A 13777-nucleotide genomic window follows, 5' to 3' on the forward strand; every position below is an offset into this window, starting at 1 on the left:
TCAAAACCAGCATTATCCCTAGAATGGAAGATGATGAGTTGAAGAGCTGCCTGTCTACAATTTTTTTTTATTACATTATCAAAGAAATTCCTTAATTTAGTGTACATGTTGGCTGCCAGCAGCCAAAGTTTAGACACAAGCTAAAGACAGTACCAAGTATCCTTCCTTTGAGAACAGTACATCAAGGACACCCACGATCCAGGTCATGCTCTCTTCTCGTTGCTGCCATTGGGAAGTAGGTACAGGAGCCTTAGATACCACACCACCAGGTTTGGGAACAACTTCTACCCTATAACCATCAAATTTCTGAACCAGTGTGGATAACTTCACTCACCTCAGCACTGAAATGATCACTGAACATAACCTACGGACTCACCTTCATTGGCTTGACAACTTATGTTCTCAGTATTATTTATTTACTTATTTATTATTATTATCTCTTTTTTTTGTATTTGCACAGATTATCTTCTTTTGCACATTGGTTGTCAGTCTTTGTGTGTCTTTGCTAACTTTGTTTTTCATTGATTCTATTGTATTTCTTTGTTCTACTGTGAATGCCTGCAAGAAAAAACGAATCTCAGGGTAGCACATGGTGACATGCGAATACTGATTAAAAATATATACATTGAACTTTGAACTTTAAGGTTTTATTCTTTGGTTTCTACAAGGATTTCAAGTCAATGTAAATGTCACACTTCCAGCCAGTAGGCGCAATGCATTGTGCCTTAAACCAGAGTTACTAATTTCCCCAGACACGCAACCATCAATCAGTGGACCAGTCTCTCTTTGGAAGACAGCTCCAAACAACTTTCTTAGCAATTGTGCCTGAATTTCCACGCCAGTACAACGAGAGATTGGATGCTAACTTGGGTAAACCGCCCAACGCATATGGTGACTGACTGGTCAATTTAGAAAATTATTTGAAAATAGTAACAGTGACCAAGTCAAGCCTTTGGAAAAAATAAAATCAAACAGCTAAACAAACATACATGGAACAATGTAAACATAATTCTTTCAGTTCCATTTACACAGTATGTACTCCACAGTAAAAGATCAATTCCCTGGATTTACTTATCGTCAGTAGTGCACAGTCCCTCATCCCATCAGTTTTCCCCTTTCTTACAGCAGCAATGAAAAAAAATTAGAATAAGAATCACCATAATCATATGTCAGAGGAGAAAGCTGATCAATAAACAGATTTGCATCAAGTCAGTATAAAAATCAGTTTCAGTTTCTCAATGTTGAAACGACCCCAGAAGTTAATGATATTCTTCCAAATTAAAGTCCCAGAGTGAATTATATTCTTCAATATAACTGTATTTCAGGTGCTATCATCTCCTTGTCTTGTTCTCACTGGTGTCTTTGGTGTAGAGTTTAATTACTCCCAGTTCATTCAGCTTCTTCCACAATCGCATTTCCAATTTCATGTCATGATTTGAATAGAATACCACCCTGTGGTAGGTCCGGTCATAGTAATGATCCGAATAATTTGCGTAATCTTCTGTCATAAAGCCGTACGCAGAGACCTGAAGGTTAAGAAGACAAGAAATGATAAGCAAAGACACTTACCAAGTTGGCAGAGACCCAAGGGTCAAGAAGAAACATTAAGCAGAGAAATCTATTAGGAAAGTGGAAATTCATCAAAATCAAAGTCAGTCTGAGAAAAATCCATTATCAGACTATGTATATGTCACCATATGCTACTCCGATATTCATTTTCTTGCAGGCATTTACTGGAGAATAAAGAAATACAATATAATTTATTTATTTGTACATCACGGGGTAGGCCTTTCCTCTAGCCAGCAATCTCCAGTTCAATCCCAGCCTAATCACAGGACAATTTACAATGGCCAATTTACAGTACATTTATGAAAACTGAATTCTTGATTTTTATTATTTGCCAGATTTGTTTTCTTTTGCACACTGGTTGTTCGTCCGTCTTTGTTCTTATAGCTTTTCATAAATTCTATTGTATTTCTTTATTTTCCTGGGAATGCCTGCAAGAAAATGAATCTCAAGTACGTGGAGAAACGCATGTACTTTGATAATAAATTTTCTTTGTAGTTTGGGTGGGAGCTGTGTAGTACATGGAATGGTGCACAACTGCCTTTGGGTGCAGTAATATAACAGACCTCTTGTGTTCTCTGGTAGGACAAGGGAGTTCACCTCAGTGTCAGTTTCAACATTACCAAAGTCACATGGATATTAACACAATGCTGCCCATGGGCACTTGCTGTACACAGCTAGCCTCCATCTCTCTACCATTAGGGAAAAATTAACCACAGTTCAAAACTATTCTGTTGGTGATAAAACATTTCAGAAGGTCCTTAAAGTTATTAAATGCCAGTTTTATTTATTGTCAAGGGTTTTGAAAATACATCTACTTGGGATCAAGATTTAGAATCAATCTTGATTTCTGTTGATTGATTGTAGGAAGTTAACCACATAAAGTGTTCTTTGTGCCTGTGTGGTAGAGACCTCTATAAATAATGGAGGGCAATTTACTTAAAACTTTTGACTATGAATTTCTTTAATGGCTCCAAACATCAAGGAATTAACAATGGGCCTGGAGGATCGATGGGCAGCATGGTGGCATAGCCGTTAGTATAGTGATTTACAGTGCCAGCAACCCAGATTTAATTCCTGCCACTGTCTGTAGGAAGCTTGGCCTCCAAGGGCTCCAGTTTCCTCACGCATTCCAAAGATGTATGCAATAGTAGGTTAATTGGTCACGTGGGTGCAACGGGGCTCGACGGATCAGAAGGGCTTATTACACAGTATCTCTAAATCTAACAAGAATTCCCATTATCTACCCAAACTATGGGCTAATTTGTTTTTTTTAAATCTCAATCTTGAGCTTTGGGAACCATGTTCAGAAGGGACAATGCAATTCCCTGGATTACTAGTTTAACACAAATACAAATTAACTTCAAATCCCAGTCTAGAAACAATTATTTTTGTGCAGTATTTTACCCAAGTCATGAACTTCCACCATAAATCTGTAATCCTACACGGCAGTTAATTTGTTCCGCAAGGAAAATATGGGCAGGGATTATAAATCTGTTGAAAAATGCCTCTGTAGTAATGAGAACACCACAGTATATCAAGACTGTCTTTTTGTAACTCCAAAATTTTCAAAAAATAAATATTGAAAACAAAATTCAAGACTCAGGCTGGCTGAATGACAAGACAGTCGACAGTCATGCCAACTGAGAACCCGATACCAAGGCAGAGGAGGGATCAAATAGACAACAGAACAATGAGAGCAAGGCAGAGGAAGCACAGGAATAGGACCCTCAACCCACCATGTCTGTGCTGAAGCTAATCCTTTCTGCCCGCACATGATCCGTATTCCTCCACCCGTCAGCCTCTTGGATGTTACCATCAAGTCTGCTTTCACTGTCACCCCTGGTAGAACATTCTAGACACCTACTGCACTCTCTGCGTAAAGACCTGTGCCCTGTGCATCTCTTTTAAACTTGCCCTCGTAGCTATGCACTTTAGTACTCGACATTTCTACTCTGTTGGGGGGGGGGGGCGTGGAAATTCAGGCTGTTTCTCCTCCCTATGCCTCTCAGGATTTTATAAACCTCTGTTAGATTTCCACTCAGCCCCTGACACCACGGAGAAAACAAACCAACTTTGTTCAGCCTCTCCTTATAGCTAATACACTCTCAACATCATCATTGTGCACCACTGCACCATGTCATATGACATCATCATTATGTGCCGTGTCATACGATGTGGGTGATCATGGTCTCCGTGACCACGATCGTTCTCGGAAAATTTTTCTGCAGAATTGGTTTCCTATTGCCTTCTTCTAGGCAGTGTCTTTAAAAGTCAGGTGACCTCAGCCATTGTCAATACTCTTCAGAGATTATCTGTCTGACATCAGTGATCACATAACCAGGACCAGCTGCTCCTATGACCATCCACTATCTGCTCTCGTGCCTTCATGTGACCCTGATCGTGGGGGCTAAGCAGGTGCCACACCTTGCCCCAGGGTGACCTGCAGGCTAGCTGAGGGAATGAACACTTTACACCTCCTTTTGTAGACACGCATCTCCACTCTGCCACCCACAATACACTCTAATGCTGGTAAATCCATACTGAACCTCTCCAAAGACTCCACATCCTTCAAGTAGTGGGGAGACAGGAACTGCATGCAATGCTCCAAGTGCAGCCTATCCAACGTTTTGTCGTCAAAGTAAATTTATCAAAGTACATCATTTAAAGTTAAATTGGACAGCTATATGGACAGGAAAGGAACGGAGGGTTAAGGGGTGAGTGCATGTCAGTGGGACTAGGTGAGAGTAAGAGTTCAGCACGGACTTGAAGGGCCGAGATGGCCTGTTTCTGTGCTGTAACTGTTATATGGTTATACGTATCTGTCACCATACACAACATAGAGATTCATTTTCTTGCAGGCATTTACAGGGATATAAAGGAATAATAGAATTATTATTTTTTTAATTTATGGAGATACATCATGGAATAGGCCCTAATGGCCCTTCAAACCGCACTGTCTGATTTAACCCAAGCCTAATCACGGGACAATTTACAATGACCAATTAACCTAACAACCAGTACGTCTTTGGACCGTGGGAGGAAACCAGAACCCCTGGCGGAAACTCACGTGGTCACAGGGAGACCGTACGAATTCCTTGCAGGCAGCAACAGGAATTGAACCCTGTACTGCAGACGAAGGGCTGAAAGTATTGTCGAGGATCCCTGCCACCCATCCCATAATCTCTTTGACCCACTACCATCGGGAAGGAGGTACATGATCACCAGGACTAGGACTGCCAGACTGGGTAACAGCTTCTTCCCCCAGACTGTCACCTGTCACCACCAAGGCCTCGTCACTAGGAGAACGGCTGTTTGTTGTTCACTGCCTATCTGTGCTGTGAACTATATGCACTTTGAATTATATTTTATTAACTTATTTGTGATAATTTTTTGTTTTATGCACTATGTGTGATTTATGTTTAGTGGGTGGACCGCGGTCCAGAGGAATGCCGTCTCGTTTGGTTGTAAATATACACCGTCATAAGACTTAAAACTTAACTATCAGATCACTATGGATCCCATGCATCTTAATCTTCCAGAGGAACCATGCTAACTGCCTTAATAAAGTCCACGTGGACATCCACTGCCCTAACCTCATGGGTCACCTTGGTCATCTCCTCAAAACTTCCAAATCAAGGAATGTCAGTAAGCCAGGCTATCAGAAAAGTTGAGACACGAGACACTGCAGGTGCTGGAATCTGAAGTCACGTGTGAAAAGCTGGAGGATCATTAATAGGTCAAGCACCATCATTTTTTAAATATTAGAGGTACAGTGTAGTTGTAGCCCTTCTGGCCAAATTACACCCATGTGACCAATTACCCTACTAACCCATCCGTCTTTGAAGCACGGGAGGAGGTTGGAGCACCCACAGGAAACCCTCGCGACATGGGGAGAATGTAGAAACTCCTTACAGTCAGCAGCGGGAACTGAACCCGGGTTGCCAGCACTGTAATAGCGCTATGCTAAACTCTACACAACTGTGCTGCTCTAAATCTGTGGAGGCTGGTCAGAAAAGTTGCTGGCATCCTACCACTGTGTCTCACTCAAGGACTCGCCTGGGAGATGCAGCAGCCCTGGAAACTGGAAGCACTGCTGGAGAATTACAACAACACTCCATCCTACCTCGTCACACGAATGGATGGCAGCCATCAGCATTGCTCCTCCCGTGGTTGGGCGATAGATGTCTCGGTGACGTGATTTCAAAATATTTGCCCTTAAAAACCTGTAGAAATAATGCACGCATTACAATTGGTCCGGGGGTACTTCAAGTACCGAACTAATGCAATTTATACTGGACTGACATAGTTAGAATCTCTCTGTTCCTCTTATGCAAGGACCTGGTGAACAGACCAAGTTTTCTCAACGGCCTATTACTTCCCCTGGGTGCCCTCCCCCTCCCCTTTCTCCTATTGTCCACTCTCCTCTCCTAGCAAATTCTTTCTTCTCCAGCCCTTGGTCTTTCCCACCCATCTGGCTTCCCCATCACCTTCCAGCTAGCCTCTTTTCCCTCCCCCAGCTACCAATTCATGCATCTCCCCCCGCCCCCCACTTCCCTCTTAGTCCTGAAGAAGGGTCCCGGCCCAAAACATCAGCCGTTTGCTCTCTTCCACAGATGTTCCCTGACCTGCAGACATTCTTGTGTTTGTGATTTACCCTAACGAAGGGTCTTGCCCAACCTTGGCATCTTCTCTCCTCCCCCTTCCGTCGGGCAGAAGACACAAAGGCTTGAATACGGGCACCTTGAAGCTGAAGGGCAGCTTCTACCTCCTGTTCTAAGACTACTGAGTGGATCTCCTGTACGATAAAGATGACTTCTTGTCCTAAGCTACCAACCTCACCACGTATCTTACATCTGCCTGCATCCATCGTATTCGCTCTGTAACATATCATCATCATCATCATCAGGTACCGTGCCCAGTTTGAGCTTTGACTGCCATGGCCCACACACTCCTGTTTCGGGTCAAGTGGATCAATTCATTGGTATTCATTTCCAGTTCTCTGGCTGCTGTCTCCATCATCATTTGTCTTTGCCTTCCTCTTGCTTTCTTCCCTTCAATCTTTCCCATAATTACTGTGCATTCTAACTCCTCTTTCCTAATCACATGTTCAATGAAGTTACGTTGCCTTTTCGTGATCTCATACATTATTTCTCTTTTTTTGTGCTTGCTCTGTTCATGACATCCTCGTTAGATATTAGTTTCATCCATGATATTCTTTGCATCCTCCTCAAAAACCACATCTCTGCTGCTTCAATTCGTTTCCTCATGCTACGAGATATTGTCCACTTTCCCCAAAGCTTTGAAAGTCCCCAGTCAGGGCCTCATCACCGGTTGCAGTTTAGAGTCATACCCAGGACTATCTCTAACACAAGACACTACATTTTATTCTGCCTTCCCCTTGTACTATCACGATGGACTCAAGTTTTAAAATAGGCCCTTCAGCCCATCTAGTCCATGACAAACTATTATTCTGCCAATTTGCATTGACCTGTACCTGCACCCTCCATACCCATCCCATCCATGTACCGATCCAAATTTCTCTTAAATGCTGAAATCGAACCCGCACCACCACTTCCACTGGCAGCTCGTTCCACACTCTCACCACCCTCTGAGTGAGGAAATCCCCCCTCATGTTCCCCTCAAACATTTCACTTTTCACACCTAAACCCTGACTTCTATTTCTGGTCTCACTCACCCTCAGAGGAAAACACCTACTTGCAATTACCCTGTCTATACCCCTCATAAGTCTATACACCTCTGTCAAACCTCTACTCATTCTCCTACGCTCCAGGGAATAAAGTTCTAATCATAGTCATAGTCATAGTCATACTTTATTGATCCCGGGGGAAATTGGTTTTCGTTTCAGTTGCACCATAAATAATTAAATAGTAATAAAACCAGAAATAGTTAAATAGTAATATGTAAATTATGCCAGGAAGTAAGTCCAGGACCAGCCTATTGGCTCAGGGTGTCTGACTCTCCAAGCGAGGAGTTGTAAAGTTTGATGGCCACAGGCAGGAATGACTTCCTATAACGCTCTGTGTTGCATCTCGGTGGAATGAGTCTCTGGCTGAATGTACTCCTGTGCCCAACCAGTGCATTATGTAGTGGATGGAAGACATTGACCAAGATGGCATGCAACTTAGACAGCATCCTCTTTTCAGACACCACCATCAGAGAGTCCAGTTCCATCCCGACAACATCACTGGCCTTACGAATGAATTTGTTGATTCTGTTGGTGTCTGCTACCCTCAGCCTGCTGCCCCAGCACACAATAGCAAACATGATCGCACTGGCCACCACAGACTCGTAGAACATCCTCAGCATCGTCCGGCAGATGTTAAAGGACCTCAGTCTCCTCAGGAAATAGAGACGGCTCTGATCCTTCTTGTAGACAGCCTCAGTGTTCTTTGACCAGTCCAGTTTATTGTCAGTTCGTATCCCCAGGTATTTGTAATCCTCCACCATGTCCACACTGACCCCCTGGATGGAAACAGGGGTCACCGGTACCTTAGCTCTCCTCAGGTCTACCACCAGCTCCTTAGTCTTTTTCATATTAAGGGGCAGATAATTCTGCTCACACCATGTGACAAAGTTTCCTACAGTAGCCCTGTACTCAGCCTCATCTCCCTTGCTGATGCATCCAACTATGGCAGAGTCATCCGAAAACTTCTGAAGATGACAAGACTCTGTGCAGTAGTTGAAGTCTGAGGTGTAAATGGTGAAGAGAAGGGAGACAAGACAGTCCCCTGTGGAGCCCCAGTGCTGCTGATCACTCTGTCGGACACACAGTGTTGCAAGCACACGTACTGTGGTCTGCCAGTCAGGTATTCAAGAATCCATGATACCAGGGAAGCATCCACCTGCATCGCTGTCAGCTTCTCCCCAGCAGAGCAGGGCGGATGGTGTTGAACGCACTGGAGAAGTCAAAAAACATGACCCTCACAGTGCTCGCTGGCTTGTCCAGGTGGGCGTAGACACGGTTCAGCGGATAAACGATGGCATCCTCAACTCCTAGTCGGGGCTGGTAGGCGAACTGGAGGGGATCTAAGTGTGGCCTGACCATAGGCCGGAGCAGCTCCAGAACAAGTCCCTCCAGGGTCTTTATTCAACCTTCCCCTGGAACCCAGGTCCTCAAGACCTGGCAACATTCTTGTAAATTTCTCTTCACTCTTCCAACCTTATTGACATCTTTCTTGTAGTTGGGTAACCAGAACTGCACACACATTGCTTCAGATTAGGCCTCACCAACATCTTGTACAACTTCACCATAACATCTCAACTCCAGGAGTTAAACATTGATTTATCAATGTGCAATTATCAATCCATGTAATGATCTGTATGGACACCATACAAAGTAAAGGTTTTCCCCACCGTATTTTGGTACACAAGACCATAATAAACCATTTCTCAGAGTAATTGACTAATGAGAAAAGTATCCCTCTATTTACCCCAACTAAACCAGCCACAATCTTCTACATCTCCTCTCCAACCTTCATTGCTCCCAGGGAAGGTGGCAGGCGACAAACTCCACTCTCCTGAACCTCTGGATTTCTCCTAGCGACACAAAGTGCCGAAGCTGTTCTCAGCTAACAAAATCCAGAACCCCCGGAGGAAACACAGGCAGTCACGGGGAGAATGTACAAACTCCTTACAGGGAGCGGCGGGAATCGAACCCTGATTTTTCAGCCGGCGTGCTCTAAAGCATTGAGCTAACCACTATGCTATCGTACCGCCCCAGGATACCCACAATGCCATCAACTCACACCCAGGCTCCTACCACCTGCCTGTCCACCTGGAGGCAACTTAAAAGAGGCCAAATAACCTAGCAGCTCACACACCTTTGGGACGTTGGATGATACAGAAGAACATTATTATATTTATGTACTTAACTACAGGAGTTGAGATGTTATGCTGAAGTTGTATAAGACGTTGGTGAGGCCTAATTTGGAGCATCATGTGCAGTTTTGGTCACCTACCTACAAGAAAGATGTCAATAAGATTGAAAGAGCAAAGAGGAAATTTAGGACCTCTTCACTCTTGATTGCATTGTACTGCTGCTGCTAAGTTTAACAAATTTCACAACACGTGCCAGTGATAATAAACCTGATTCTGATTCTCTGGAGGACCTGGGTTCCAGGGAAAGGTTGAATGGATTAGGATTTTATTCCCTGGAGCGTAGGAGAATGAGTGGACGTTTGACAGAGGTGTACAAAATTATGAGGGGTATAGACAGGGTAAGTGCAAGTAGGCTTTTTCCTCTGAGGGTGGGTGAGACCAGAACTAGAAGTCAGGGGTTAAGGGTGAAAGATGAAATGTTTCAGGGGAACATGCAGGGCAACTTCCTTCACTCAGAAGGTGATGAGAATGTGGAACAAACTGCCAGCGGAAGTGGTGGTGCAGGTTCGATTTCAGCATTTAAGAGAAATTTGGATAGATACACGGATGAGATGGGAATGGAGGGTGCAGGTGCAGGTCAATATCACTAGGCAGAATAATCACTTATCATGGACTAGATGGGCTGAAGGGCCTATCTGCATTGAGTACTCTATGACTGTGTATATAATATACTCTCTGTGAGGAAGCAGTTCTATCAGCTATGCCATTGTTCCAACAGATTGGTACATTTTGCTTTTGGAGATCCATAACAATAGGAGCTGGAAGATGAAAATAACAAGACTCAGACCATTCAACTGTCACATATTCATCTTCGGTGGCAAACCTCCTCCCCCTTCCCTTTGCTCTATGGCCCACTGTTCTCTCCTATCAGATTCCTTCTTCCTGAACCCTTGTAACCTCTTCCACTTCCCACTATCCCCCTCTTTCACTCACTGACCTTCCACCTCACCTGGTCTCACCTACCACCTGCCAGCTTCTAGTCCTTCCTCTCCTTTTTATTCTGGCTTCTGCCCCCTTCCTTTTCAGTCCTGATGAAGGGTCTCGGCCCAAAACGTTGACGATTTATTTCCCTCCGTAGAAGCTGCCTGACTTGCCGAGTTCCTCCAACGTTTTGTGCGTGTGCTGCCGGAGTTAAAGGTCCGTTTTACCTGTTTCGGACGTATCGGATGAAGTCTGGATGATACATCTTGAATTTTTCTGCCCTCCCGTCTTTGCTGAAATAAGTAGGCGGGCTGAAACAAAAACGAGAAATTAGAGATTTTGCAACAATACTCTTCAACCCTTTAACCAATACTATGAACCATACTGGTACCTGGTGGTCACACCACCACCATCTTACAATCTCAGCACACACTGCTCCTCCATCACCTGTCGCTCACACCCCCTCAAACTTCTGAGGAACTGAACCGAGCCACAAGAATCAACGCAACTCCAGTACTTCACACAGTGGCCATTCGTCACCTAATGACCAAGTTCAAGGAACGGGACAAGTTGAGGGACAAACAGATATCTGAACCACCAGCATAAGAATAGCAGAAGGGCCCCAGGTGTCTACCCTGCCAACTTCCACGCACAATTTTGGACAGCAGCGTTCATCTTCCCATTTTGGAAATGCAAACCTAGTTATTGTAGTCTTCATCTCAGTACCAGCTTGTACATTCTCACACTAATGACTCTCAGAGCCTCTGCAATACCATTCAAACTACTGACATAAAAAGAGAAGCTGCACATGTTGGGACCGCGCATGGTGTGCTGGCCTTCATTGGTCAGGGGCTGGAGTTCAGGAGTCACGTTGCAGCTCCATAAAACTCTCGCGATACGGTTGTCCACACTGGTTCGACCACACTCGTGCAGTTCTGCTCGACTCAGTATAGGAAGGAAGAGGAAGCCTCATAGAGGGTGCAGAGGAGGTTTACCAGTATGCTGCCTGGATTAGAGAGCAGGTCTAATGAATTCAGCTTGAGCGAGCTAGGGTTTTCTCTTTACATCAAAGGGAGATGAGATGTGACGTGATGATGGTGTACAATATAAACAGAGGCACAGGTACAGTGGACAGCCAGAGACTTTTGCTCGAGGTGGAAATGGCTAATACAAGAAAGCATAATATTACTCAGCATCTCATATTCTTAATACCTATTGCTTACTTATTTATTATACTCGTTTGTCGTCTTTTGCACTTTGGTTGTTTGCCTTATTGTGTGAGGCTTTTCACTGATTCTGTTGTGTTGCTTTGTATTTAGTGAGTATGCCCACAAGAAAATGAATCTCAGTACAGGATATGTGACACACATGTACTCTGACAATAAAGTTACCTTGAACTTTGATTAAGACCATTGGATGAAAGTGCAGGAGGGATGTCAGAGGTAGATGTTACACGGAGTGGTGGGTACATGGGGATGTGGAATGCACTGCCAGGGGCAGTGATGGAGGCAGATACATTAGAGACATTTAAGAGAGTCTTGGATAGGCACATGGATGACAGAAAAATGGAGGGAAGAGTTAGAATGATCCTGAAGTAGGTTAAAAGGTCAGCACAACATCGTGGGCTGAAGGGCCTGTACAGGTCTATGTTCTATGTTTCTTTATTTTTTTATTTTTAATTTAGCGATACAACATGGAGTAAGCCCTTCTGGACCTTCGAGCCATGCCCCTCCCCCCCCGCAGCAGCAGCCCCACAACTCCCATTAACCCTAACCTAACCACGGGACAATTTACAATGACCAATTAACCTACCCGGCGCATCTTTGGACTGTGGAAGGAAACAGGAGCACCCAGGGAAAACGCATGCATTCCACAGGGAGGATATACAGAGATTCCTTACAGTACAGCACCGGAACACACTGAGCTCTAATAGCGTAACACTAAAAGCTACGCAACTCTGCTGTATACGTTCCATGATATAAAGAAAAATTATATCTTCACTGGCTCTTTAACTTTATAATTTATTGTCGCCAAACAATTGGCACTAGAACGTACAATCATCACAGCGATATTTGGTTCTGCACTTCACACTCCCTGGATTACAAATATTAACTATTAAAGATATTAAAAATAGTTAAAATTAGTAAATATTAAACATTTAAATTATAAATCATAAATACAAAATAGAAAAATGGGAAGTAAGGTAGTGCAAAAAAACCGAGAGACAGGTCCAGATATTTGGATGGTACGGCCCAGATCTGGGTCAGGATCCGTTCAGCAGTCTTATCACAGTTGGAAAGAAGCTGTTCCCAAATCTGGCCATACGAGTCTTCAAGCTCCTGAACCTTCTCCTGGAGGGAAGAGGGACGAAAATTGTGTTGGCTGGATGGGTCGTGTCCTTGATTATCCTGGCAGCACTGCTCCGACAGCGTGCGGTGTAAAGTAACGTCGCCATAGCCAGGCTGTGGGGTGGGTGGGAGGAGCAATGGCAATAAGCTCCTGCTACTTATTAAATGCTCCCAATGGTGTGCATCTCAAATAGCCTCTGACATCCAAGTCCGTTTCCTGTCCTCACGTGTAGCTTAGTAGCTAAGCCCAGCGGAACTGTTTCTACTGAATGGAGAAGGGGCAAAGACGAGTTACAGACAACTTAAAACCCGTCACACTGGGAAGATGGGCTCGTCAGCCGTGGTTGGCAGCTCGTCTAGGAGAAGGAAAACTCTGATCTCAAACCTCCACTGCCTTACAGTTATACCCACTCAATGGAAAAGCTTCCAGAGTAAACCCTAACAAACAACCTGAAGCTGGAGTCCCTAAAAGATAGACAGATACTTTATTGACCCCAAAGGACATTACAGTGTCACAGTGGCATTACCAGTGCACAGATACACAAATACTAGAAAAAATAAAATAAGTTACCTTAAAAATAAGATGTACAAGATTAAGCAGTCAAAGATTACAAGATTTACAAGTATTTGTATTTATTTATTATTTTACATCCAAGGGAGTAAGAATCTTGATGTGTAAAGAGGGGAAATGTGGGAGGATATGGTCCAAACACTAAGATTGTGTACATTAGGGTTCGCCAACCCGTCGATCGCGATCAACCGGTCGATCCTTGAGACTTTCCCAGTAGATCCCAAAAAAAATCAAAAATACACAAATACTGTTGTAATGTGAGCATTATAAAAATAAGTAATACTAATTCGGATAATGGTAATATAGCAATACTCCCGCTACAAAGCTGTTTGTAAAGAGAGATTGTTTCCGGGTTGCGGGGTTTTGGTTCCGTTCTTTCTGCCTAGTGCGCATGTGTGTAGCAGCCCCGCCATGAACTGCGTTTTCAGTGTAGCTTGCACTGCATCAAAGTGACCAATTAAGTTAGATA

The 13777-nt window shown here is 43.8% G+C and overlaps 1 protein-coding gene across 1 annotated transcript in view; it reads right to left on the reverse strand.

Annotated features, from left to right (window-relative positions):
• Positions 1–631: 631 nt before the first annotated feature.
• LOC140187098 (alpha-N-acetylgalactosaminide alpha-2,6-sialyltransferase 2-like) overlaps positions 632–13777 on the reverse strand; it is a 66778-nt gene continuing 53632 nt past the window's right edge. The window contains exons 7-9 of the mRNA XM_072242046.1: positions 10617–10700; positions 5693–5792; positions 632–1526 (exon numbers count right to left, since the gene is read on the reverse strand). Of these exons, the coding sequence (XP_072098147.1) occupies positions 1332–1526; positions 5693–5792; positions 10617–10700 (379 nt within the window). The 3' untranslated portion in view covers positions 632–1331. The remainder of the gene's footprint in view (positions 1527–5692; positions 5793–10616; positions 10701–13777) is intronic.

Source organism: Mobula birostris, chromosome 24 (assembly GCF_030028105.1).
Source record: "Mobula birostris isolate sMobBir1 chromosome 24, sMobBir1.hap1, whole genome shotgun sequence".
NCBI lineage: Eukaryota > Metazoa > Chordata > Chondrichthyes > Myliobatiformes > Myliobatidae > Mobula > Mobula birostris.